Consider the following 27845-nt stretch of genomic DNA (forward strand, 5'->3'; position numbering starts at 1 on the left):
TGAGACGCGATTGGCCAGTCGCGCCCAAGGCCCGTGCTCTGGTTGGCTTAAGCGCGGAAGCGGGGAGTTAAAGAGTCTGTGCCTGTCGTGGGAGCTGGACTGGCACCTCGGAAGCGCCCTGGAGTCGCTTTGGGGGGCTTCCTATTTGTACACACCACTAGGTATGTTCTTTGTAGTTCCTGGCCTTTCCTCCTGTCTCGAATTGGAGAGCTCACGTAGCCCGGCTCCGGACCGGCCTGCACGCTCGCCTCGGGATGAGTGGAAGCTGCCCGGGAGTAGGTGCGGAAGAGGGGGCGCCAAGAAAGAGTGATCGAGTAGGGTTGGGGATGACACCGGCGTGAGCGTCCTCTTCTGTTCTTCACCTGAGGAGGCCAGCTGCAACGTCAGCCTTCCAAGGAGTGGGTTCTTTTTCTCTAGTTGTAGCTCCCCTTGACGGGAAATAATGCAGCCTCGCCTTCTATCCTGGGGGTCTTAGCCTTTTGCTAAGGGTGTTTGAGAAGAGGCAATCCAAAGCGGTTAATTTCCTAGCCCTAATTAGTCATTCTTTTCTGACGGGGGCTAATGTGCAAGAAAGGCACCCGTGCACAGAGAGACCAGAGACTTCCTGGTCTCTTGTTTGCTCGCTATTCATAATTGTTTAGTAACTGCAGTTCGCTAGGGAATTGCTGGGCTATCCGAATTATGTTCAAAGTGTATAGAGACTTGAGATAATGAATAAAAAAACTGTAGGTATAAATTCTTTAGTGGAAAAAGGTTTTGTGCCTATTGGAACATTTAGTTGTCTCGAAGGCGGACCTGAACTCATTCACCTTTGGTTGACTGCTACTTACAAGCCACTTAACTTCTCTGAACTTGTTAATTCTCCTGCAAAATTATATCACTAATACTTTATTTCTCTAGCTTTCAAGGTTATTTAGAGGATCACATTTGTGTAAACTTATAAAAAAAAAAAAGCCCAGGAGCCTTAGGTTTTGAGTTAATTCTTTTTGTGAACTGTATGTTTGTTGAATACATTTTAGTTGTCAAAATGAATGTCTGTGGAACTTTGTACTTTTATTATACATACTTCTGATTTCTTTTTAGTTTTCTCTCTGTGCTATGGGAGATGTCAAAGAATCAAAAATGCAAATAACACCTGAAACTCCAGGAAGAATTCCTGTTTTAAATCCTTTTGAAAGTCCTGGTGATTATTCTAATCTCCACGAACAAACTGTCTCCAGTCCTTCTGTTTTTAAATCGACAAAATTACCAGTAAGTTTTTCTTGACTAGTGTTTCCGAACAACTTTAAATGTAATTATCTTTCTTTACAAGATAAGTGGGAAATTTATCATGGAACATACATATCTGGAATGTTCTTTTTAATTGTAATGTTCATTATAATGTAGTGGTTGGGCTAAAAATAACTTAGCCAGATTTTTTTTTTTTTTTTAGTTAGCATTTCTTTTTATTTTATTCAATAGGTAGCATGTTAGCTTCCTACAGCTGTGGGTGCTACTAGTTACTATGGTTGATGATATGTGTACTAATCCATAATAAAGAAGAAACTATGTCATCTAATTATTCTCCCGTCTTCAACAAGCATTATTTGAGTGCTGTTTGTCAGGTACAGTTCTTAGCTATAGAGGTTACACCTTGAACAAATCAGGGTCATAAAACACAAATTCTCAAAGAGCTTATACTCTCATCCAGGGGTCAGCAAACTTTTTCTGTCAGGGGCCAGATAGTAAATATTTCAGGCTTTGCAACTCATCTGGTTGCTGTTACAACTAGTCACCTCTAACTTGTATTGTAGAAGCGGCCGTTGGTAGTATGTAAACAATAAATGTGACTGTGTTCCAATAAAGCTTTATTTATGGACAGTGAAATTTGAATTTCATTTAATTTTCACATGTCATAAATTACTAATATTCTTTTGGATTTTTGTCACCCATTCATTCTTAGCTTGCAGATTGTTTAAAAAGAAGTCAACCTCTAACGGGATAGACACAACTAAATTGGCAACTTCAAGAGAATATGTTATGTGCTATAACACAAGGATGATATGGAAGGGAACGTTGCTCTTTAGGAGATTAGGGAAGGCTTCATCTCTTTAGCTTATTTTTACTGTTATTGGCTACAGTGGAGAAGTTCTTTTGAAGTCTGATCTTTTAACTTAGTAAATTATCTAGGAAACTGTAAACTGGGTGGCTGTTGATGCTAGCTACACATTCATATCAGCATGAAGCTAGTTATGCACTAGAGGAAAGTTTTACAATGATACACTTTATATTGAGTCATTATCTGACTTCATGATTTTAAATTGAATAGTATTAAATTTTAGTCTTAATAAAACTAACAGAATGACTGCAACTTAATCCTCAAAGCAAGAATGCATGACATCTTGGGTTTTTAGGCCTGATATTTCAAAAATATATTCTGAATTTACAGATTAGGATTTGGATAAGTTTTTTGGTTTATTGGGTAATTGAATATAGAAAAGCAGCACTGGTTACCACTCATAATTATTTTGAGGATCACCTATTTTATGAGCTTTTGCAGGCACTTCTGTAGTTAGGACTTTGTTTAATTTCTGTTTAATTTCAGTTCATTCTTGGTGAAAATAAAGACTTGATAACTCTAAGAGATTTTTAGTTTTACTTGGTCATGTTGCATCACTGATGAGTGTTAATTGTGCAGTTTCTATACCTTTAATACTCTGTGATTTTTCTATTATTATGTAATTTAAACAATCACCCAGAGGGAAGACTTGGATATTTTAAAGAGATACAGTCAAGTCAGTTGATTTAGTGTGATTTGGTTACCATTTGCCATTTAATTTAGTAGTAAAGTCAAATTTTAAAATATGAGCTGTAAGATATTTTTGTATTATAAACACATTAATTTTTGAAGCTGACATTTGAAGTTAGCGTTTTGATGAACTATTTTAGTATACTTTTACTCATAAGATCGCTTTCTTTTGTTAAGACTCCAGGGGAATTTAGATGGTCTATTGATCAACTAGCCGTAATAAATCCTGTAGAAATAGACCCAGAAGACATTCATCGTCAAGCTTTATACTTAAGTCGTTCTCGGTAAGTTTTCCTTTTTGGCACCTAAGGGTAATAACGTACTTTCAACTGAAGAGAAATAGGAAATTCCAAGGTTGAATATTTTTATTTGTAAAGAAATCAGGGAGGAAGAATTATGATACAGATTTATCTTATCTAAATAAAGAGTGAGCTCAAAGAACTACATCCAGCAAGACCCCCTTGCTAACAGTTCCAGATCTGGGTAGGAGTCCTTTTCTTTTAGAGACAATTTCCTCCCTCTGCAACTTATGGGACACCTTTGCTTCCCCAGCACTTGGTAGAAGGCAGGGCATTTTGAAATCTGTATCTTTGTACATGATTGTGACTTCTGCCATTGAATTTTTGTTCTGTTTTCCTTTTTGGTGGTAGGGGATAGAGTAAAATGCTGTTTTATTACCACCTACATTTAGGGAAGCTGAAAGTCCCTTTACCTAGTTAAGACACATTGAATGGAAGAGTATCCATTATCAACAGAGAGAACTTTTCTAGACATCATCCAGCTTTGACACTTTGGGATCTGATTTACATTATCAGCCTAGTAGTCACAGCATCCCTAACTAATGCTTTTGTTAATGTGTTGTATGGATTTCCAAGTACTAGTGTGTCTTAGACTCCAGTTACTTAATGATGCCTAATGTAGTGAGACCATACACTTCTTTGGGGGAACACGCATACTTTTTGATTACCAACTGCAGTCATCTGTAATTACAAATTGCAGATAGCAGTAGTCAGTCATAGTTTGAGGGACTCTTTTGTTGATGTCGGTTTTATAGTTTGACTTTTTTTTATATTTGAAACAATCAAATCCTGATATGATCAGCTTTTAATTTTTGGTACTAAGGTACACGTGTTATTGGTCTAAGATAATAATTCTTTTCCCTTTAACTAGAATTTAATCACACAAAGATGTACATGTATTGAGATGCTCTTGCAAATATTCATCTGGCTTTTCTACCCCCTTCCTCTTTTGGCTTGGTAGCTTGATGACCATCCCCTCATAATTCATTAATGCACATCCAAAGTGCTGTAGCAAGGGACTAGAATGGGGATGGAGCATGAAAGATTTTCACTTAACACTAGATAATACCTTTGAGAGAGAAGGTGAAAAGAATATCTGAAAGCAAATGTGTCATGAATGAGACGAATTTTTTGTTTCACGCAAACTGTGTGCTGTACTTCGCCTCCACTCTTCAGTATATTGATCCATGGACACTCAAGAGAGATGCGTTGAACGCTGTGAGGCACTGAAGCAGTACAGGAGTTTCTTCCCGCCCTGCAGTCAACAAAGTTGTGACACAGCATTTCTTTACTTACTAGTAAATCCTGTATTGTTTGAGCAGGTTTGTGAAAAGAATCTTGGTGTATTTCAGTAGATAGACATGTAATGTAGAAGCGGGGGAAAGACCCTGATTTAATTTAACTTCCTCATGTCATTCAATGAATGGTTATGGCTTCTACCGAGGATAGTGAGTATACTCTTAAAACATGTTGATTCCTTCTTAGAAATAAGCAAAGGCTTCCAGTGTCTCTTCCTCTCTAACCCAAGTTCCCTATTTCAGTGCTTTCTGCCTTTTTCATGCCATGCTACACATAAAAATGAGAACTGCAAATCATCCTGGTGTAAACAAATGAGTCTGTCCATACAGGAGGTGAGCAGTCCTGAAAGCTCCTCCCTGCCTTGGCCACCAAGGGTCCATTCAGGGCATACCTGTAATACTGGACCCTGTATGCATCATGCTGGTCAGGATACCCTGCCCTATGTGACTCCTTAGAACCTTCCATGATCAGGCTCTCCAGTATTTGGCCAAACTGATTTTCACTGCTTCTAGCCATCACTTGAATATTTCAGGTTATTAAAGTCCTCTGATGAAGCAGCAGAAGGTTTCTGAATGAGGTATTGCTAGATCAGAGCTTACTAATACTGTACGCTGTTATTGTTACGCCCTGTCATTTTGACCTGTTTGTGTCCACAATAAGATGAAGAGAACTGAGTTAGTAATCTCAAAATGGCTGTTCAAGCTGAGATACGTGGATTATCATTGTAGTCTATTTTCTCACAATTCCCTTATTTGAGAGATCCACTTGATTTTAATTTCTAATACACGTACATTATTATAAGCTTTGTTAAGCTGCAAGTTATACATGAAAAAATTTGGAGAGAAAAAAGTATCTTACCAACTTATTGATGGTAAGCAAGTATTCTTTCTGGGAACAGATTAAAGAAGTGGGCCCTGGGAATTCCCTGGTGGTCCAGTGGTTAGTACTCTGCTTTCACTGCTGAGGGCCCAGGTTCAATCCCTGGTCAGGGAACTAAGATCCCACAAACTGCACGGCGGCTTGGCCAAAAAAAAAAAAGAAGTGGTCGTACAAGGCTAACTGCTGAGTCCTTGGCAAGTATACATACGCCTTGTGCTTGAGACCCGACAATTTATATTAAATCTTACAGCTGATAAATTTGGGGTGCTATAATTGCATAATGTATCAAAGTGGGATAAAAAGAATTTGTTTGGACAAAGTTTTATATTTTATATTTCAAATTTTATATTGTTGATATTTCATTTCAGAATTAATAATTTTGCCTGTTTATTTAGAACTGTAAGGATGAGTTTTTTTTCCTTTTATTTCAGAATAAGAGTTGATTCTAAAGTTACGACTATGATAAACTTGCTATAATTGAAGAAAAAGAATTTGGACAATTTTTAGATTTCTTTGGAGTGACATACTTCTTAATTTGTGGTGATTAAAGGGCAAAGTTTATTCAAATTACTTTCTTTACATTGTTAATAGTAATTTAAAAATTGTATCAATGTCAGCCTTTTAAAAGAAAATATTATTCCATTCCAACTGTGAATGGAAAGGGGGGAGGTAGGCCTAACAGCACAAGGCTGAATGAATATCTAAATACTGTCATTTACGAAATGGATAAGGTCCCAATTTTTCTTTTAAAACGAGCTTAACATTTGCCAGTTTCCAATGGGGAAAGAAACGATTTCTTTGAAAGGTTATTATTTTAAATGTTCAATCTGCTGAAGTAATGGCATGGTTATTTTTCTTCTTTATCTCTGTATAGAATAGATAAAGATGTGGAAGACAAAAGACAAAAAGCCATTGAAGAGGTAACTTAAAACTGTTACTGATCATGAAGCTAGTTAAGCATCGATTCTGCGTGCACAGCACCTCTAAGAGAGGAAGACTTCCTTCAGATCCTTTCCTGTCCCAGCCGTCCCCAGTCCCTCTCAGAGCTCCCCTAAGACCAGTGTTTTTGAGCTGTTCCAGCGCCTCTCATTGTAATGACCAGTTGAGTGCTTTTCTCCCCCAGACTGAATTCTTATTTGGCCAGCATTGTGCTTGTTCATCTTTTCATTCTCACGGCCTAGCACAGTTGGTCTTCCCTGTGCCTTGGATGAGCACAAACCATTGTTTCAAGTTGGAGTTTACATAGAGCAAGTTGAATATTTTCAAGCCTTGAAAGTCTAGATTGGCCTCAGTAACGGTTTTATCTTTTGTTCTTGTTCTTCGAATTTTTAAGACATAGAATATATTTCATGAAATATAATATACTGCTAACTAGAAAAAGTATATCCCAAAGGTAGGTTTTTTTCTTTTTAATAAAACTAATGAACTCAGTTTTTCACTTTTTGCTTTCTTTGTTTGCTGAACTCTTAGAGTGTAAAGGTTGTCTATCTAGATATTTGCTCAAAAGTCTTCATGTCATGGCAGCATTTTTTGTTTTTCCTTTTTCCCTCACTAGCCCCCTCTGCCCACCTCTATTCCTTAGCTGCACTTGGATCTTCTGCGCCCCAAAAGACTTCAGCTATGGCATGTTCAGAGATCCAGTGATGTGCTGGCCCCCATATTTCAGATGTAGCCTATTTCTTAGGAAATCGTTTCATATGCTTTACTCCTGAGAAACGTTATCTACTTCTTAATCTATCTAATAACTTCAAAATTTTAATTCTAATCCAGTCACTTGATTCCTCCCCAGTTGAATATTCTCAGACTCTTTCCCATTTCCCAACATTTTGGGAAGTATGCTTTCTCTTTCGAATTCTCGACTTAATTTTAAAGGGAAATTCAGGAGAAAAGTTAAGAAAATGAATTTGGAGTGAAGATTAGGGCCAATGTAGCGGAAGTTAATGTATCAGCAACAAATTAAATTCATACGTATACATGTGAAATACAATAGATACATGCACATAATAAAAACAAAAACAAACTGCAAAGAAAAAATACAAAATGAAAATGAAGAGCCTTTTGTTCCCTGTCTCACTCCTTAAAAGTAATTACTGTAAAATTTCTTGAGTATACTTTCAGATTCGTGTGATCACATGTGTGATATAGCACATGCCCTTTAAATATTTGCACATAAGTAGGATCATCATTTTTATACTGTTTTGCCTCTTACTTTTTTGCTTAATAATTTCTTAGAATTTTTTTTTGATTATCAGCATGTACCAGTTATTAGTAAATAGCATACATAGTATTCCATTGTATGAATATATCATAACCTAATCCAGCCCCTATTGACAGATGTGTAGGTTGTGTTCAGTGTTTTTTCTATCACAAATAATGCTGCAGTGAACACACTTGTACATATATCTTTGTGAACTTTCTAAGTCAGAGGGTTTGTGTTTTCAGCTTTTGGTAGATTTTGCCATATTGTCTTCCCAAAAGGTTGTACCAATTTATTCTCCTGGCAACGTTATGATACTGCCTGTTTTCTCATATCTGCAATATTGGCTGTTATCAAACTTCTTAATTTGTGCTACTCTTATTACTTTAAAAATTTCATCTTGTTATTTGGATTTGTATCTCTTTCATTCTCAGTGAACTTATACTTTGCTTCATGAGTTTGTGGGTCTTTTATATTCCTTTTTTTCTGGGAATTGTCTGTATCATCTCTGTTCCCCCTCCCCCCCTCCTTTTTTCAACATCTTTTCTTCATGTTTTCATACGTAGTTTAGTCAAAGAAGTTAGTTCCTTGTCATAGGTACAGCAAAATGTGAAGAAAATGTTCTGAGTTACCTCCAAAACATAGAGAGGGGAGGAGAAAATAGTGCATTACTTACTGTATTAGGCTTGATTAATTTTATATCCAGAATGAAAGAGGAAACACATTTATCCAAATGCTGTATCTCCATTTGAGTGTACTGGACAGTGGTGTGCTGGTAAATTAACAACAGGCCCTCTGACTGTGGGAGGAGTATGAGTTTTAGTGATTGCTGCTGTCCATAGTGTAAATACTCCAGCCATGGCCAATTTCAAGTTAGTGATATGACATCGCTGAATGGGGAAAGAAATGTAGCAGTACACCATTATATGTAGGCATTCTACCACACAGATACAAAAGACATAATTAACCTCAAGAGCATAGATTTTGGTAAATGTAGTAAAATAATTAGCAGATGATGATTTTGAGTTTTTATTACCTTTATTTTTAATATAGTTTATTTAAGTTTACATAATTTTAATATTGGCTTTGTTTGATAACTGACACACAGAATTCCTGAAATTTTAGTAATTAGATCTTGAGAGTCAGGACAAGCCAGCTCCAGCACACTATTGATACCGGCTTACACGTATACATTTATCTCCATTTATTCCTCCCCTCTTCATCCTCCCTTTTGTCAGCCTCCCCCTCATCTCCAAAAAAATTGGGGGAGAAATGAAAAATATTTTCTTTATGATTAATAACCTTAGCTTAATTTGCAAATTTAAGTGGTTGATTTGAAGTATTAACATTTTCTTTATATATACACTTTAAGCTTTTCCATTTTACCTTTGTTCATTTGTGCTTTTAAGTATGAAATTTTAAAATATAACTATAAAGTCAGTATGTAACGTGTTTGATGGTTATTTAACACAGCTGCCTTTTCATGCTTCCTATGCCTAATTTTATGACTTTAATTTTCCTAGTTTTTCACAAAGGATGTCATCGTACCCTCTCCTTGGACTGATCATGAAGGGAAGCAGCTTTCAGAGTGTGATTCCAGTAAATGTGAGTGTGTTAAACATTGTTTGAATAAAAATCATGAAAATAGAGCTTCCCTGGTGGCGCAGTGGTTGGGAGTCCGCCTGCCGATGCAGGGGACGCGGGTTTGTGCCCCGGTCCGGGAAGATCCCACATGCCACAGAGCAGCTAGGCCCGTGAGCCATGGCCACTGAGCCTGTGCGTCCGGAGCCTGAGCGTCCGGAGCCTGTACTCCGCAACGGGAAAGGCCACAACAGTGAGAGGCCTGCGTACCGCAAAAAAAAAAAAAAAAAAAAAAAAAAAAAAATCATGAAAATAAAAAGCAATGGATGTAAAACAACATATAGTGAGTGTCAGTTTATCTGCTTTGGTAGGAAGCTTGCTCTAAATTAAATTTGTGGATACCGGAGGATTTAACTATTTAAGGACTAGGATTCAAAACTTGACTAAAATTTACTAAATTCTTTTTTTTCTTGGCCATTCTATTTTGAATTTAACTTTTTCTTCATAATCATTGTGAATATCAGTTATAATGATGGTTTTAAAGGATCTGTAGATGCAGAAATAGTTGGTATTGAATATAGAGCTGAACTGTTAATTTTTGAAGTGATTTTGAAGGTTAATTTTTTTTAATGAAATCCTTAAATTGCTTTGCTTTTTGCTAATTTCCTGGTTTCTTATAATAGTAGAGGAAGGATGGGCATGTATAGGACCTCTGGGACAGTGTAATACAGCTGATTATCTGCAAAATTAAAAAGGAAGTTGAAGAGTAAGCCAGTAATCTTTCAAATATTTTTCTACCTGTAGGAAATGGTTATCTTATATTTGCTCTCACTGCCCTTTGAGTTGTGAGCAATGTTCAAGTATTACTTGTTTATATGCATCCCTCATTTCAGTGGAATTGCCCGCTCTTCTGTATAGCATACATTAATTATGCTCTCAGTATAACAGGGAATATTTGTTCCATTCTTTATCAAAAACACAATATAGAGGGCTTCCCTCGTGGCGCAGCCATGGCTGCTGAGCCTGTGCGTCCAGAGCCTGTGCTCCACAACGGGAGAGGCCACAACAGTGAGAGGCCTGTGTACCGCAAAAAAAAACAAAACAAAAAAAAACACAATATAGAAAAAATGGATTGAGCACTTTTCACGTGTCCAGACAGTGTTAAGTGCTTTCAGTATTCCTTACAACAGCTCATATGAAGTAGGTGCTATTATTGGTCTCATTTTATAAGTGAGAAAATCTAGTTTTAGAAAGGTTAGAGCACTTGTCCCAGGTTACAGATATGATAAGGTGGCAGAACCTGGATTTAAAAGGAAGCATTTCTCAGTTCAGATTCTGAATCGTTGCAAACTAAAGGTGGCATGCACTAGTGGATGGAGACCTGGGTTGTAGACCTTCTGTATTATAAACCAGAAGGGGTGACCTTGATCTACTTTTTCAATCTCTTTAGGCCTCAGTTTTTCACTTGTAAAATCAAGGGGTTAAACTAGATGGTTGTGTGATAACATCCCTCCCAGCTCTAAAATTCTGTATCCAGGGTGACTTATTCATAGATGGTAGGTTTCTTCCCCCCAATTTTTTAATGTTGGATTTTTGAACAGGTGAATCAGCCTTGTTATGTGATCTTTTTTATAACATCATTTTATATTCGAAGTATCCTGTTTTAGTTAAAGTGAGGCAGATCAGGAAGATGCTAAAAATACTACATACAGCCTCTTTGGTATGCTCATCAAGCCCATGATGACAGAGGGCAGTGGTTAATTGGCAGGGGTGGGAGGGGGTGTGCAGGCCTGTGCCATCTACGATGGTGTTGGGAGATAGTTCAGTTCTCTGTGGGTCCCGCATTTCTATACATCTCATGAAGAGCGGCACGGACAGGTTTTGATCCAGACTGTTTTTTCAAGGCTGTTTGTATTGTGTACATCCTTGGAAAACAGAGATGGAGTATCCCTCTGGAGCAGAGGGTAGGTTTGTTTGGCTGTCTAGTACAATAATGGTAATGTCTCCCTCTGGGGCAGGTTTGCTTGCAGCTTATAAAGAATGGGAGGGCTTCCCTGGTGGCGCAGTGGCTGAGAGTCCACCTGCTGATGCAGGGGACACGGGTTCGTGCCCCGGTCCGGGAAGATCCCACATGCCGCGGAGCGGCTGGGCCCGTGAGCCATGGCCACTGAGCCTGCGCATCTGGAGCCTGTGCTCTGCAACGGGAGAGACCACAACAGTGAGAGGCCCGCGCACCGCAGAAAAAAAAAAACCAAAACAGAATGGGATTTCCCGTGCTTAGGGTTCCTCAGCTGGGGCACAGACCCTCTGTGTGTGCTGTATCCACCTGGCCTCTTTCATGTCCCTTCCTTGGGACTGAGGGGGCAAAGGGAGCTGACATGCACATGAAGCTCATGTTGCCTGCTGTGCTGAGAATAATGAAGTCCCTTTGTCTGTGACCCGAAGCCTCCTTTCTTCAGCCAGCATCTATGCAACGTTGACACGCTAACCTGTCAGACCCTTTACAGTTCTTGACCTATGGTAGCCACTAGCCACATGTGGCTATTTACATTTAAATAAATTAAAATTGAAATTTGAGTTTCCTGGTCATACATTCACATTTCAGGTGCTCAGTAGCCACACGTAGTGGTGACCGTATTGTCCTGCACAGATAATGGAACATTTCCATCATCACAGAAAAAGTTCTGGAAAACACTACCTCAAAGTAGAGATTGGCAACCTCTATCTGTAAAGGGCCAAATATTAAATATTTTAGGCTTTGCAGACCATACAGTTTCTGTTGCAACCAGTCTACTCTACTGCTTTACCGTGAAAGTGTATCCCTGATGATACATAATGAACGAGTGTGGGTGTGTTCCAGTAAAACTTTATTTACAAAAATAGGCAACCAGCCCGATTTGTCTCGTGAGCTATCATTTGCTGACCCTCACTCTAGAGTAATGCCGTCTGGGTTTGAGTCGTGCCCAGTATAGCTTAGTAGCTGTGTGAACGACTTAGCTTTCCTGTGCCTCACTCTCCTACCCTATGAAATGATGAAATGAGATAATACTTCGAAGATCATGTACCTAGCACATGGTAAGTGCTCAGTGTTATTTACCCAAAGAATAACAAAGACAATGGTGAGTCAGGGGGAAAAATGATTTTGTTTGTACACATTAGCTTATGCTGTCAATTTTTACTGTCACCAGTATTTATGCAGCAAGGTGCTTCAATGACTGTACTACCTACCCATTGCGTTTTTATTTTTGGACTTGAACGAGAATTTCTCTGGGAGCTATACATAGGCTGAGGATTTCTGAGTTATAGGCTACGTGTTTTCTGATTTGACTGTGCGGTGCCAGACTGCTCGCCAGAACGACTGTACAGTCTGCACAGCCACCCGCAGTGCCTAGGGTTCCCATATCCCCACATCTCTGCGGGTACATGGCTTTCACATTTTTGCCTTTCTCATGGGTTGTTTGACATTCTAAATGATGGTTTTAATTTTCATTTCTCATATATTAACAGCCTTTTTATTTCCTCTCTTGTAAAATGCCTATTTCTAATTCCTTCCTGTTGGAATTGTTGTCTCTTTTTCCTTTTAATTTCTAAGATACCTTGTAGTTACATTTGTAGTTATCTTAGTTCTAAACATTTCACATGTCATCTCCTGTCACATATGTGCTACTTTTGTTTTGATGTCTTTGGTTGCCTAGAAATTCTTACTTTGGTGTAATCAGATCCATCCATTTTTCCTCATTTGATTGTGGTCTTAAAGTCATCTATGAAGCCCTTTTAGAGGAAACAACCAAGAAAACACTTGCAATACAGTTGAAAAGTGGTGTGAGAATAATCCTGTCTAGATGGAAGACACAGTTTAAGCTGAGACTTGAGTTAGCCGGACTCGGGGAATGGGGCAGAAAAGTCAGAGAGGAAAGAATATTAGAAATACCTAGAGGTGAGAGAGAGAACCTGTTTGTTTTTTACGGTATTCAGATAATGTTCGGTTGGAGAACAGCTGTGCTAGAGACAGAGACAAGGTTTTGGAAGGGCTCTATTTACACCATTAAGGTGTTTGGACTCCAGCATAAAGACCAAGGACATTACAGGGTTTTCGCAGCAGAGTGCCTTGGTTGCATTTGCCTTCTAGAAGGTCACACTGCCTACAGCAGAGAAGGCATTTGAATCTAGAATTCTATTTTTTTATTTTATTTTTTCACCCATTTATTTACTGCCTGGTGCTTTTTCAGGTTAAGAAGCTTAATATTAGTCATTAGCTTCAGATTTTTAAAAAAATTATTTGCACCCATATTTTTGACTCCTCTCTTGGGGGAAAAAAAAACTGAACATGGTTTTATTGATCAAATTTCAGTTTCTTTCAGGATGGCCTGGCGCTTTAATTCCGACAATTTATCTATTTCCATTTTGGAAAAGCATCAAGCAACAGAAGATCTGTTTGAGGACATTGACGTTGACTAACATGTGTCCCCAACCTTTTAAGGTTGACGTCATGGAGAGCAACGCTGCTTTCCCTAAAAAGTATCTCTTGGTGCCGCCTTGCTGTGGTAATCCTTAAGTCTTATCCTTATGCTTCCTCAAAGTTGACCATCAATCAATTAATCAATAAAAAAACAAACGAACTTAGCAGAAACATGCCAAGTTATATACTTACATATGCAGACATTTATTTCTTAAATGTAAAAGTTTCCACACTTCATTTTTTTACTCTGGAAAACGTAACCCTAAAGTAAATGAAGAACAGAAAATGTAAGATTTTTCACTTAAAATGTTTTACAGGTATTAACGTCAATAATGAATCTCCAGTTGGAAGAAAGCTGACCATACATTCTGAGACAAGCAATGGTGAGTATGAATGTAAATTGGAAAAGAAGTATGTTCCATATTAAGCGACATTTGATGTTAATTTCAGCACATGTGATAACACTTCACTCTGGAATTGAAGTTGTTTACTTTTTATGAATAAGCTATATGAGAGCTGACCTTGAGAAACAGTTAGAATAGATATATGCAGCCATGTTTGAGAAGTGGCAATAGTGTGTTATTTTGTGGTTCAAATCACGTGACTCGAATTTTGGTTTTGGAAGGCATTCTTTTGAAAATTTGTTAATATTGGGAAATCTATCCCCAAATATACATAGGCCGGCTTCTTTTTTTTTGTTTTTTGCGGTACGCAGGCCTCTCACTGTTGTGGCCTCTCCCGTTGCGGAGCACAGGCTCCGGACGCGCAGGCTCAGCGGCCATGGCTCACGGGCCCAGCCGCTCCGCGGCATGTGGGATCTTCCCGGACCGGGGCACGAACCCGTGTCCCCTGCATCGGCAGGCGGATTCTCAACCACTGCGCCACCAGGGAAGCCCAGGCTGGCTTCTTTTTTGATACAAGTGCCAGCAGCACAACCAGAAGTTAACTTTTACCATTAACAGATTTACATCAGTGCTGGAAAGTGTGGGAAACAGGAAGGTGGCGTGTTATGGAACGGGATGCGTAAAGTAAATAATTCAGTTTGTCTGGAGCATCATGGGGAGGTGGTTGATGGGGAAGCACATGCTAAACTGCATGGGATACACTTGCATTGATTTAACCATGTTTGTGTTTATCTGCTTGCTTCCAGCTGCTTGCCAGACATTGCTGTCTCTTCCTGTGGATTTTAATTTAGAAAAGGTATTAGGTAAGTACTGTATCTGTTTAAACCTTTAATAACTTAAATAAAAGGTTTTGTCTTAATGGCTTTTTGTAAGTGGGAATCTGTGGCAATGCTTCTTTCTAAAGAAGTGGGGAAGCCGTCCTGAAATTACTCATTTTTCTTTACTATGGCCTGAATTAGCCTTTTTATCATAGTGAACTTAACTGTAGACATAAACTATTCATGGACACATCTTATTGGCACTGCCCATACTAATAATGGGGCACAAAAAAAAGAAGGGATCGTTTCAGATTTCAAGCAGCACCTGTGCAGTTAAACTTTGCCCTCTTTTTGGAAAACAATTCAAACATAGAGATTGGTTTTTAAAACATCAGACAACTGAAATATAATTGCTCTTCCAAATGACTAGCTCTGCCTTTTATTCTGTTAATATTAAATATAGGTGACTATTTTAGAGCTGATGAATTTGCAGATCAATCTCCTGGAAACCTCAGTTCTTCATCCCTCAGAAGAAAGCTATTTTTAGATGGCAACGGAAGTATCTCTGACTCCTTACCTCCAGCTTCTCCCAGAAGTCCTCGTAGTGGTGCTCAAGCATCACTTGAGGTTTTTTATTCAATAGATTTATCTCCTGTGCAGTGTAGGAGCCCTGTGCAGACCCCGAGTTCGGTAAGAAGTGGGCCAAGTGACTGGTTGGTTGGCTATAGGCATCTTGGACCTAGATGCTCCTATTGCTGTCAAGAGGAATGATTGTCTTTTGGGTTTTATATTTCATGCGGATTAGCCTAGTTCATATTTTGTCATTTAGATATAGGAATGTTTTTGGTCAGACTCTCCAATTTTGTATTTAGAGGTAAATGAGTCTCAAGGAATTTCAGGGTAAGGTACTTACTGAATTACGGAAGATTTTCAGTATAACACAGCTAGATTGGTGTTAGCGGACTAACCTAAAATTTTTCATAAACTGCTACTTGGTTTGTGTAAATACATTTATATTTTATCTTCTCTAGTATATTCTATTTCAGAATTTTTGGAATAGTCTTCTTAACTATCCTTGTTACAGGATCCCTTGCCTTTTAGCGTGTTTTTTTGTTGTTGTTGTTTTACCTTTTTTTTCTTATTAAAGTATAGTTGACTTACAGTGTTGTATTACTTTCAAGTGTACAACAAAGCGATTCAGTTATATATCCGTATATATGTTTTTTTCAGATTCTTATCCCTTATAGGTTATTACAAAATACTGAGTAGAGTTCCCTGTGCTATACAGTAGATCCTTGTTGATTATCTATTTTATATATAGTAGTGTGTATATGTTAATCTCAAACTCCTAATTTATCCCTCCCCACCTTCCCCTTTGGTAACCATAAGTTTGTTTCCTGTGTCTGTGGGCCTGCCTTTTGGTGTCTTGCCTTTTGCCACAAAGCAAAGGTGGCATCTTGCTTTCTGGTGAATAACCAAAGTTATACAACCTAGTTTATGAATGTGTTTCAAAAATAAAGGTAAATAGCACTTGGTGTAACAGCTAAGGGAGAGAACCGTGTAATTTTATTTATTTATTTTTATCACAGGGTCAGTTTTCTTCTAGCCCTATTCAGGGTAGTGCAAAAAAATACAGTTTGGGAAGCATAACCAGTCCTTCACCTATTTCTTCACCCACTTTCTCACCAATTGCATTTCAAATAGGAAAGGCACCACTCTCAGGTATGTCTTGTAATACAACCCCCAATTAAAATTTTATATTGTCAATATTTGTAATTAAAGAGTCTCTTTTTAGCTTGTTCTAACTACAGAGCTCCAAGTGACCAGTCACCCTTTTAAAATTTAGAAACTTGGATTTTTTTTTTTTTTTTTTTTTTTACAAAAGGAACAATTTACTTTCAAAGACTGAAATTCTCAGCAAAGTTCTGCTCTCATGTCAGATACAGGTAATTTGATTAGCAGTATTTATACCAAACATCTTACAAGCAGAATCAAAGAAAGATGGCTGTCGTAGAGATAAGTTGGTTTCGGTATGCCTTCCAGTGTGTAGGTTCAGACTTTGGTAATCAGACATTCGTATTGCTATTGTGTAAAGATATATTTGTTTGAGTAAAGGTTTTAGGTAGTGTGTGGGAATTTACATATTTTTCTTTGCAATATGTCAGTTTTTCCTGGAAAAAAATTATAGCACTTCTTGAAAATTATTCACGGTTTACAAAACCTACTCATAGTAAATAAAATTGGAAAACTGAAAACTATTTTTGTTAGTCTTCCTTTTATATATGTACATGTGTATGTGTGTAAGTATCTCCATACATATATGAACACACACACACACACATAGTTCTATATCCTGCTTTTTTCACAAAGTATTCTATTAGGAGTATTCTCGTAGGTCATTCAAGTCATTTATTATTGTTTGAAACCATGATTTTGAATCACTATATGATATTCCATTTCACGGATGTATCTTTTGTTTTCAATCGTTGATAAACATTTAAATTATTTCTAATTTTTCCTTGTATGTACAGTGTATTGTACGTATTTATTTCTTTAGGTTAAATTCTCAGAAGTGGAATTATTTGGTGAAAGGGGATGACTGTTTTGAAGGCTCTTGAATTTTATCAAATTTTCTTCATAAGAAGTTGTACCAATTGAAATTTTCATCAGTGGTGTGTGAAATGTCATCTTTTTCCCCATCTAGCAACACTGGTCTTACCATTCTTTTTGATGTTTGTTAATTTGGTACATTACAAAAAGGTCTCTTACTGCTTTAATTTTCTTGTCTTTGGTTATTACAATGTTGCACTTTTTCCAAATGTTTATGGGTCATTTTTTGGGGGGGATTATTAGTTCAGACTTCAGTGTTTCTGTTCAACAAATGGTCTCTCATTGCTTTAATTTCCATATTTTTTATTATTTGTGTGACCAAACACTTCATATGTTCATTTACCATTGGGAGGATTGTTTGTATGCTTTTGCCCATTTTTTTAAACTTTTGTTTTTCTTAAGCTAACAAAGCTATAAAAATTATTAACTTTTAAGGCATTTTGATCATTTTGTTTTCCATTGTTAAGCTCTTTATTGTTGCAAATTTATTTTGCAGTTTTTTGTTTGCCTTTTAATGTTGCTTATAGTATTTTATGTAAATAGAAATAGATTATTACATATTTCATTTACCTGGTACAGCTGTTAATTTGCAGCTATCAGTTGGTTTGTTCTGTTATCTTGGATGTGAACGGCATTGTTATAGTAGCAATGTGCTTGTGAGGAAATAATTCTCAGGGAATAAAATATTTTGTTTAACTGAAAAAGGGAAAGTGCCAGAGGAATTATTTTTGAAGAGCCTCACCCTATTTATGGATACACATTCATTTGTGCTATTATTTTTAACACCGAAATTTCACTTCAGGAAACAACACTACTGTTAGAGAAATCCAGTTTTTCTGGCATGAAACATGATGATGACCATTTAGTAATGGCTTTCCCGTGTCTATGTTTTCATGATGTGATTTTTCCTTCCCAATCTTTTTTTTTCCACTCCCAATCTTTTAGAGCAAAGGAAGTTAACTCTCCATTCTCCTGATGCTTCGTCTGGAACAAATTCTAATGGAATTACCAATCCGTGTATCAGAAGTCCTAATATAGATGGCTGCTCACCAATTAAAAATTGGTCTCCTATGAGACTTGAGATGTGTACAGGGGGTGCTAAGTATCGGCCCTCACTGATTCGGGTACCTTTTACTCTCGAGGCTCACAGCGAAGATGAAGGAGACAAGGCAGATGTTCCTTCCACAGACGCCTCCTCCCTAGCCACAGGCACGGCTGGAGTCCACCTGCCACAGTTCGATGGTGACACTTGTCCACATGGCGCGCACTTGGTAGTGACCGCCATGTCTATTACCCAGAACCAGTCCGGTGCTTCTGAGAAAGAATTGGCACTGCTGCAGGATGTGGAAAGTGAGAAGGAGAATAACACTGTGGATATGGTCGATCCCATAGAGATAGCAGATGAGACCACTTGGATCAAGGAGCCCGTTGATAACAGGAGTTTACCCATGACTGACTTTGTGAGTGGGCTCGCCTTCAGTATTGAAAACTCTCACATGTGCATGTCACCTCTCGCGGAAAGCAGTGTCATTCCTTGTGAAAGCAGTAACATTCAGGTAAGGTATTTGAATATTCTAGAGTCCTTTTCTTGGTCCCTTGGTGTTCTTCATCCTTTCTTTTGTAAGATTATAGTGAGAAAATGAGTTGTATGTGAGACTTATAGCATTACATATGTATTTTTAATCCGTACTGAGTGATATCAAGAGGGTTAATTCTTTTAACTTGGACTGATGATGCATATATTTAATATTCACATTCACTGATATTTATTTGGAGTAGGAAAATAAGAGAGCAGAAAAGAATCAAGCTGCTCTGTTTTTACAAACTGCTAGAATCCGGCAACTTCTCAGGGTTCACCTCTCTTTCCTGGGGAGCTAGTCCCCAGAGAATTCAGTTTCTGGTGTAGTGTTTGTATTCTAAAAATACAGTAGTTTTGGTTTTTCCTTTATATAAGTTGGGAAAAGCAGTTTAGAGCACTTTTATGTATATTTCTTTTGGACTTTTAAAAAAATGTGATTTGTAACCACCATTTTTCGTGTAATCATACATTTCCAATTTTGCAATGTCTGGCAACAGGAAAGCATGATTCATTTGACAAATACACGTCACAGCAGCGCTTACTTTCAGAAAGACATTTGTTCCACTAACTGTCATATTCTTTGAGTTGAGAGTTTTGAAAGAACTTTAAACTAGAAAGGCAATTCTACCTGCCATTTCATAGTAACAATATCTAACACTTACGTAGCTCTTACAATGTGTCAGGCATTATTCCAGGTACTTTACACATGTTAATTTGTTTAATCTTCACAACGGTCCTGTGAAATAGGCATACTGTCATCCACATTTTACAGATGAGGAAACCGAAGGTCAGAGAGGTTCGGTCAATTGCCTGTATAGCTAGCAAGTGGTGGAGTCAAAAGATTCAAATCCTGGCAGTCTGGGTTCCATGTTCTTTAATCCAAGTTTATACTGACCCATAGTAATAGTTAATACTACACTGTCTTCCAGTGTACCAGACACTCTTCTAACCTCTTTATAGATACTAATTCATCTGATTCTCACAACAACTCTATAATGCTTTAGTGCTGTCAGTTTTTTTTTCTTTTGCTTATTTTTATTAGGTTGCTTTCTTTTTTTTTCTGCTTTATAACAAATTTAATCAGTTATACATATACATATGTTCCCATATCCCCTCCCTTTTGCGTCTCCCTCCCACCCTCCCTATCCCACCCCTCCAGGCGGTCACAAAGCACCGAGCTGATCTCCCTGTGCTATGCGGCTGCTTCCCACTAGCTATCTACCTTACGTTTGGTAGTGTATATATGTCCATGCCGCTCTTTCGCTTTGTCACAGCTTACCCTTCCCCCTCCCCATATCCTCAAGTCCATTCTCTAGTAGGTCTGTGTCTTTATTCCTGTCTTACCCCTATGTTCTTCATGACATTTTTTTTCTTAAATTCCATATATATGTGTCAGCATACAGTATTTGTCTTTCTCTTTCTGACTTACTTCACTCTGTATGACAGACTCTAGATCTATCCACCTCATTACAAATAGCTCAGTTTCGTTTCTTTTTATGGCTGAGTAATATTCCATTGTATATATGTGCCACATCTTCTTTATCCATTCATCTGATGATGGACACTTAGGTTGTTTCCATCTCCGGGCTATTGTAAATAGGGCTGCTATGAACATTTTGGTGCATGACTCTTTTTGAATTATGGTTTTCTCAGGGTATATGCCCAGTAGTGGGATTGCTGGGTCATATGGTAGTTCTATTTTTAGTTTTTTAAGGAGCCTCCATACTGTTCTCCATAGTGACTGTACCAATTCACATTCCCACCAGCAGTGCAAGAGTGTTCCCTTTTCTCCACACCCTCTCCAGCATTTATTGTTTCTAGATTTTTTGATGATGGCCATTCTGACTGGTGTGAGATGATATCTCATTGTAGTTTTGATTTGCATTTCTCTAATGAGTAAAGATGTTGAGCATCCTTTCATGTGTTTGTTGGCAGTCTGTATATCTTCTGTGGAGAAATGTCTATTTAGGTCTTCTGCCCATTTTTGGATTGGGTTGTTTGTTTTTTTGTTATTGAGCTGCATGAGCTGCTTATAAATTTTGGAGATTAATCCTTTGTCAGTTGCTTCATTTGCAAATATTTTCTCCCATTCTGAGGGTTATCTTTTGGTCTTGTTTATGGTTTCCTTTGCTGTGCAAAAGCTTTTAAGTTTCATTAGGTCCCATGTGTTTATTTTTGTCTTTATTTCCATTTCTCTAGGAGGTGGGTCAAAAAGGATCTTGCTGTGATTTATGTCATAGAGTGTTCTGCCTATGTTTTCCTCTAAGAGTTTGATAGTGTCTGGCCTTACATTTAGGTCTTTAATCCATTTTGAGTTTATTTTTGAGTATGGTGTTAGGGAGTGATCTAATCTCATACTTTTACATGTCCCTGTCCAGTTTTCCCAGCACCACTTTTTTTTTTTTTTTTTTTTTAATTTTTTTTTTGCCTTATAACAAATTTAATCAGTTATACATATACATATGTTTCCATATCCCCTCCCTTTTGCGTCTCCCTCCCACCCTCCCTATCCCACCCCTCCAGGCGGTCACAAAGCACCGAGCTGATCTCCCTGTGCTATGCGGCTGCTTCCCACTAGCTATCTATCTTACGTTTGGTAGTGTATATATGTCCATGCCGCTCTTTCACTTTGTCACAGCTTACCCTTTCCCCTCCCCATATCCTCAAGTCCATTCTCTAGTAGGTCTGTGTCTTTATTCCTGTTTTACCCCTAGGTTCTTCATGACATTTTTTTTTCTTAAATTCCATATATATGTGTTAGCATACAGTATTTGTCTTTCTCTTTCTGACTTACTTCACTCTGTATGACAGACTCTAGGTCTATCCACCTCATTACAAATAGCTCAATTTCATTTCTTTTTATGGCTGAGTAATATTCCATTGTATATATGTGCCACATCTTCTTTATCCATTCATCCGATGATGGACACTTAGGTTGTTTCCATCTCCGGGCTATTGTAAATAGGGCTGCTATGAACATTTTGGTACATGTCTCTTTTTGAATTATGGTTTTCTCAGGGTATATGCCCAGTAGTGGGATTGCTGGGTCATATGGTAGTTCTATTTGTAGTTTTTTAAGGAACCTCCATACCGTTCTCCATAGCGGCTGTACCAATTCACATTCCCACCAGCAGTGCAAGAGTGTTCCCTTTTTTCCACACCCTCTCCAGCATTTATTGTTTCTAGATTTTTTGATGATGGCCATTCTGACTGCCAGCACCACTTATTGAAGAGACTGTCCTTTCTCCACTGTACATTCCTGCCTCCTTTATCAAAGATAAGGTGACCATATGTGCGTGGGTTTATCTCTGGGCTTTCTATCCTGTTCCATTGATCTATCTTTCTGTTTTTGTGCCAGTACCATGCTGTCTTGATTACTGTAGCTTTGTAGGATAGTCTGAAGTCAGGGAGCCTGATTCCTCCAGCTCCATTTTTCGTTCTCAAGATTGCTTTGGCTATTTGGGGTCTTTTGTGTTTCCATACAAATTGTGAAATTTTTTGTTCTAGTTCTGTGAAAAATGCCAGTGGTAGTTTGATAGGGATTGCATTGAATCTGTAGATTGCTTTGGGTAGTAGAGTCATTTTCACAATGTTGATTCTTCCAATCCAAGAACATGGTACATCTCTCCATCTATTTGTATCATCTTTAATTTCTTTCATCAGTGTCTTATAATTTTCTGCGTACAGGTCTTTTGTCTAGTGCTGTCAGTTTTGACATGCTAAAGTGTAAAACTCATGGAGGGATTTCAAATGATCCCAAATTACATATAATCTTTTGCTCATATTTTATGCCTATGTTGTCTATCCTGACTTCTAGGATTGTTGCTCAAAAAAATACACTAGAATCGCTTTTACATAGTCCAGCTTCTAAATTTGGTTCCTAAGTAAAGAAGCACATCCAGTCAAACTTAGCCTTAAAGGTATTGTTAACTTTTTTGCTCTCTTTTTTTCTTACTGCCTCTTTTTTTCAGGGCATCTATAGAAGCATTATAGAATACTTAAATGGAAATACACATTAATCATCCAGTCCGACCACCCCTTGGAAGCCTGTCTCATTATAAATTGCCATCTCTTTCTGCCTGAGTACCTGCAGGCGTATCCCAGCCCACCTTAGAGGACTTCTCTCACCATTTACAAGCCTCTTCCCTAGCGAGCTGAACTATGGTTCTGTCTGTGGTATCTACCAGTCAGTTTCAGTTTTATCCTTTGGGTCATATCATAATAATGTGTACTGTTTGCAGGACATTTTGTAGTTTTAAAATGTTTTCTATACATTCTTTCCTAACACAGGGGTAGCTCCAAACATTCGAAGACAGTCACATTTTCCCAGGGCCTTTTGACTTGCTTTACTGTGACGGGTTGGCCTCCAAGCATTGTACACAGCTGTATTCCTGGAATATCCCTTCATCATCCTGAGAATTCCCTTAACCTCTCGCATGTTCTGTACCCCGTTCTTCTGTTTCCTGGTTTACTTCTCACTTGACTGGAACACATTTTCCAGTAGCTTTCTGAGGAAGAGTACCTTTTTCAAGATACTGCACGTCTGATCACATGTTCTTTATTCTCTCACATTTGAGTTGGAAATAATTTTCCTTCAGACTTTGTTTCGTTGATTCTGTTTTCAGTGTTGCTGGTGAGAGATCTGAAACCATTTTAATACTTAATCTTTTGCATATGGTCCCTTTTTATCCCTTTCTGGAGTAAAGGATCCTGAAATTTCAGTGATTCTTTGGTGTGGGTTCCTTTTCATCAGTTGTACTGGGCACTCAGAGGGCCCTTATGATCTGTAAACTCATGCCCTTCACTTCTTGGATCTTTTCTTTTTTTTTTTTTTTAGAAGATGTTGGGGGTAGGAGTTTATTAATTTATTTATTTATTTTTGCCGTGTTGGGTCTTCATTTCTGTGCGAGGGCTTTCTCTAGTTGTGGCAAGTGGGGGCCACTCTTCATCGTGGTGCGCGGGCCTCTCACTATCGCGGCCTCTCTTACTGCGGAGCACAGGCTCCAGACGCGCAGGCTCAGTAGTTGTGGCTCACAGGCCTAGTTGCTCCGCGGCATGTGGGATCCTCTCAGCCCAGGGCTCGAACCCGTGTCCCCTGCATTTGCAGTCGGATTCTCAACCACTGCGCCACCAGGGAAGCCCTCTTGGATCTTTTCTTGAATAATATCTTAGATTTCTCTATCGTTTTCACCATTCTTTGGAACTCCTTTTGATTCTCCAATTTAAAAAAATCTTTTCACAGTTTTTTTTAACTCCCTTTTGTTCTAATTTTTGGGAAATTTGCTCAACTTCATACAATAACCCTTCCATTGAGTTTTTATTTCCGCATCTTAATCTTAAATTTGTAAGCTTTTTTGTTTGTTTTGCTTTTGGTATTAATTTAAAAATCTGTAGAGTGGCTGGCAAAGCGTTGCATGGTCTGGTCTTCCCCTTACTCTCCAGCCTCATTTTGTTTCCCTTCCTTCTCCGTTTCAGTCACATTGGCTTTCCAGAGTTTGGAATACCATGTTGTCTCCCTTGACGCCTGTGGCGGGTAACGAGATGACCTGAGTTGTCTGGTTGGCACATAGTAGGCACTGACATTAGTAGTGGTCTGGATGGGAGCCAGTGTGGTAAGCCACCATGTTATGTTAGGGGCACCCATGATCCTTCTCTTCCTAGAGAGTAGGACAGACTCCCTGTGTACTGTACTCCCTGCACCACAAGGGTTTTGTTCAAATGGAACATCACTCCCAGGAGTAAACAAATATGCATCCATTCCCGAAAACTGGAAACATTTTTCTTAAGATGATGATAGAATGCACTTTCTAGGCTATTCTTATGTTTGTGTTGGGGGCAAATGTAGCCTTTCCTTCGCTGATCATAATTTGCATAAAAGGGCGTAAGTGCAAGATGACTGCGTTGTGGGTTGTGTTGTTTGGTGTTCGTCACTGTGCACGTAAGTGTGAAGTGTGCAGCGAGTGGACAGGGGCAGTGGGGCCTCAGCTCTTCGTCATCTCATTCCGACACTGTGAAAGTTACGCTTTCTGAGCCTTAGCCTCATTTGTGAAGTTAATAGGGTGCTGCAAGGAGAAAATAAGAATATTACATGGAGTGCCATACAGGGCTGGTGCTTTTTTAGGCCCTCATGAAATAAATATTTGTCATATTTGTACCCAAACTGAAGTTTGTTAGTCCCTTTTTTCTTTTGCTCTTTTGGGCTGTAACGGTGTGTTGTAGAGTGCTGTAATTTTAATTAAAATGAAAAGCTGAGCTAACATCTAGAACCATTTATATACGTGGTATTATTATGAAGGTAAGATTTTTATTTCAACGATGGGTGTGAGTATAATGTAAGCCACCTTTTAAAAAATGTGTATTGTTTTGAATCCTCTTAAAGGTAGCTTGCCATTTAGGTAAATTTTATTTAGAGATACAAGTAAGCCATTTAAGACAAGCTTGGTAAATGAGTTGGAAGTAAGCCACCTTTTAAAAACTGTGTATTGTTTTGAATCCTCTTAAAGGTAGCTTGCCATTTAGGTAAATTTTATTTAGAGATGCAAGTAAGCCATTTAAGACAAGCTTGGTAAATGAGTTGGAAGAAGTTGATCGTAATCTTCATTTTCATCTACTGGGTGTGAGCACAAAGTAACAGGGAAGTACGTTCTTAGTGGCTTGTACACTGACTTTCAAGAAAATTACAGGGACTTCCCTGGTGGTCCAGTGGTTAAGACTCTGCGCTTCCACTGTAGGGGGTGGGTTGGATCCCTGGTCAGGGAACTAAGATCCCATATGCTGCGTGGCGCAGCCAAAAAATAAATAAAATAAAATAGCCTAGAATTTTTAAAAAATAAAGAAAATTACAAGATATGTTTTATTAGAAGGAATTGTAGTAACTACTTTGAAGAAGAAGCAATTTTGTTTATTACTTTTAAAATTCATTCAGTATGATCAATATTAAATTGTATTGTTAATACAATATTAAATTGTATCATTCAGTTGTGAATGATAGTATATAGTGATTCATTTAAATGTTTTAAAATATTGTCTTTATATATAATTACATAAGCCATATCTTACATATATATATTTTATATAAATATTTTAAAATAAATTTACTTATTTAAACATAAAAGTTCCTCAAAATAAATTTTGTGGTCAAGTGAATTACACTTTGCAATGTTACCTGTGGTGGGTTTTTTTCTCTCTCCTTCTCATTCCTGTCAGATGGATAGTGGCTATAATACACAGAATTGTGGAAGCAATATTATGGATATGGTTGGAGGAGAAAGTTACTGCAAAGAAAGTGATGCACAAACCTTGGAAGTCGAGAATAAATCTCAAGTTTTTAATATAAAGGTATGGAAAAAACAGAAAGCTTGATATGGTTGTATTTCTTTAAGTATTTACTAAATGTGACTATTTTCAGCCTATTTTTTTCCCGTTTTGTGTAAAATTTCGTTAATTATTATCTGTTGATGCCTCATCCTGTCTTCAGTTCATTTAATAGCAGGAGAAAGTGCTTCAAAATTTTATTTCCCTACCTCTTCTGCTATGAGGGAGCATAAGAGAAGAGGTGGGGGAAGGAGAGCTAGCGCTGCTCTGGAAATGAGGCTTGAAATCAGTTCCTTTAAGCGAAAAGGGGAACAGGAGAGGGTGCCCAATAGGAGGTGGAGGGTTTTGCCTCTAATATTGGCTCAAAGCTAAACAAAAAAAAAGCATCTTGATTACTAGAGAGGGAAATAGTACAACTGAGAGATTACACATCAGTTACGAGCACTCAAAGGTAAGGGTTCTTTTCTTAAAATCCAAGCCTTTAGAGATAACACATGTGTATCTAAAAAACTGAGTATTTATACAAAAGTATACTGTTGAAGTGAACACTTACTGAACCTCCAGATAGGATGGTTATGTCTGTATATGGTTGGCGAGTTCCACATCCATGGATTCAACCAACCTCAGATCAAAAATATTCAGGGCAAAAAACCCCACAAAATCCAGAGTTCCAAAAGCAAAACTTGAATTTGCCATGTGCCAGCAACTATTTACATAGAACTTACGTTGTATTTGCAACTATTTACATAGTATTTACACTGTATTGGGTATTATAAGTAATCTAGAGATGATTTAAAATATATGTAAATACTACGCCATTTCATCTGAGGGACTTGAGTATCCATGGATTTGGGTATCCTTGGAGGTCCTAGAACCAATCCCCCATGGATACTGAAGGACAACTGTATTCAGATTTGAAGAATCCCATCATAATTTTAGGCACTGATCAGGAGAATTTTTTATTTTTATATGCCAGTTTGTTAATAAACAATAAACATCAAGTGTGCAACTAAACATAACTCTCCAAACGAATAATCAAGTTTAATATGGAGGCCACGTTATTTTACCTTTCCTCCGTTTTGTCATGAGGTGGGATTGTCCTTGTCTATTTAAAAGCAAGGAAGCATTAAGATACAGGAAGTACTTTTATGATACAGAATACTGATTTGTAACAAAATGTATCTTCACTGTCCCTTTAGAGTGCATAAGGAAGTTTGCATCTCGGTTTTTAAAACAGTTCACATAATTGTTGTATCCTTGAATGGTCCTATTTAAACTGAAAATAAGGTATCTTCTTTTTCACAGCAAGACCACTCAATGCAAAGGTGTTGGATGAAAATTGCAAATCGCCCTCAATGCAGCAGCCCGTAGAGTACCTCTCTCAGAACCAAAGACTCTAACTGGACAGCTCCTCACATATTTTTCATGCATGGGATCCATAATGTGATCATGATGGGGAAGAAACTGCTTCAACTAACATGCTGAGCTTCTTTTCTTTCCCTCCTTAATGTGAAAAATCAAGGGCTTAAATTTAGTGACAACAGAAAAGCTCCTGGAACTTTCAAGAAGTTACTGAAGTTCAGTTTTTATCAATAAATATTTTTGTACTGACCTTGAGTGATGTGTTTGTTTAACAAAAAACTTGAGCGATAACTTTGCTCCTGCCCTACAGGGTCAA

At 37.9% G+C, this 27845-nt stretch overlaps 1 protein-coding gene across 1 annotated transcript; it reads left to right on the plus strand.

Annotated features, from left to right (window-relative positions):
* The first annotated feature begins 62 nt into the window (after positions 1–62).
* BORA (BORA aurora kinase A activator) lies at positions 63–27792 on the plus strand. The gene is made up of 12 exons (XM_082602113.1): positions 63–161; positions 1084–1251; positions 2966–3072; positions 6140–6185; positions 8986–9067; positions 13820–13885; positions 14653–14709; positions 15128–15354; positions 16254–16386; positions 18220–18830; positions 26060–26191; positions 27473–27792. The coding sequence occupies exons 2-12, from the start codon at positions 1099–1101 to the stop codon at positions 27536–27538; spliced, it is 1680 nt and encodes a 559-aa protein (XP_082458239.1). The 5' UTR covers positions 63–161; positions 1084–1098; the 3' UTR covers positions 27539–27792.
* Positions 27793–27845: the final 53 nt, after the last annotated feature.

Source organism: Mesoplodon mirus, assembly GCF_964341445.2.
Source record: "Mesoplodon mirus genome assembly, chromosome: 17".
NCBI lineage: Eukaryota > Metazoa > Chordata > Mammalia > Artiodactyla > Ziphiidae > Mesoplodon > Mesoplodon mirus.

What these genes read in the sequence shown, in the direction of transcription:
- BORA (XM_082602113.1), top strand. Translation starts at nt 1,099, where the DNA reads ATGGGAGATGTCAAAGAATCAAAAATGCAAATAACACCTGAAACTCCA. An exon ending in TTAAATCGACAAAATTACCA is followed by an intron (nt 1,252 to 2,965) that starts GTAAGTTTTTCT and finishes TCTTTTGTTAAG; the next exon opens with ACTCCAGGGGAATTTAGATG. An exon ending in GTGAAAGCAGTAACATTCAG is followed by an intron (nt 18,831 to 26,059) that starts GTAAGGTATTTG and finishes CATTCCTGTCAG; the next exon opens with ATGGATAGTGGCTATAATAC.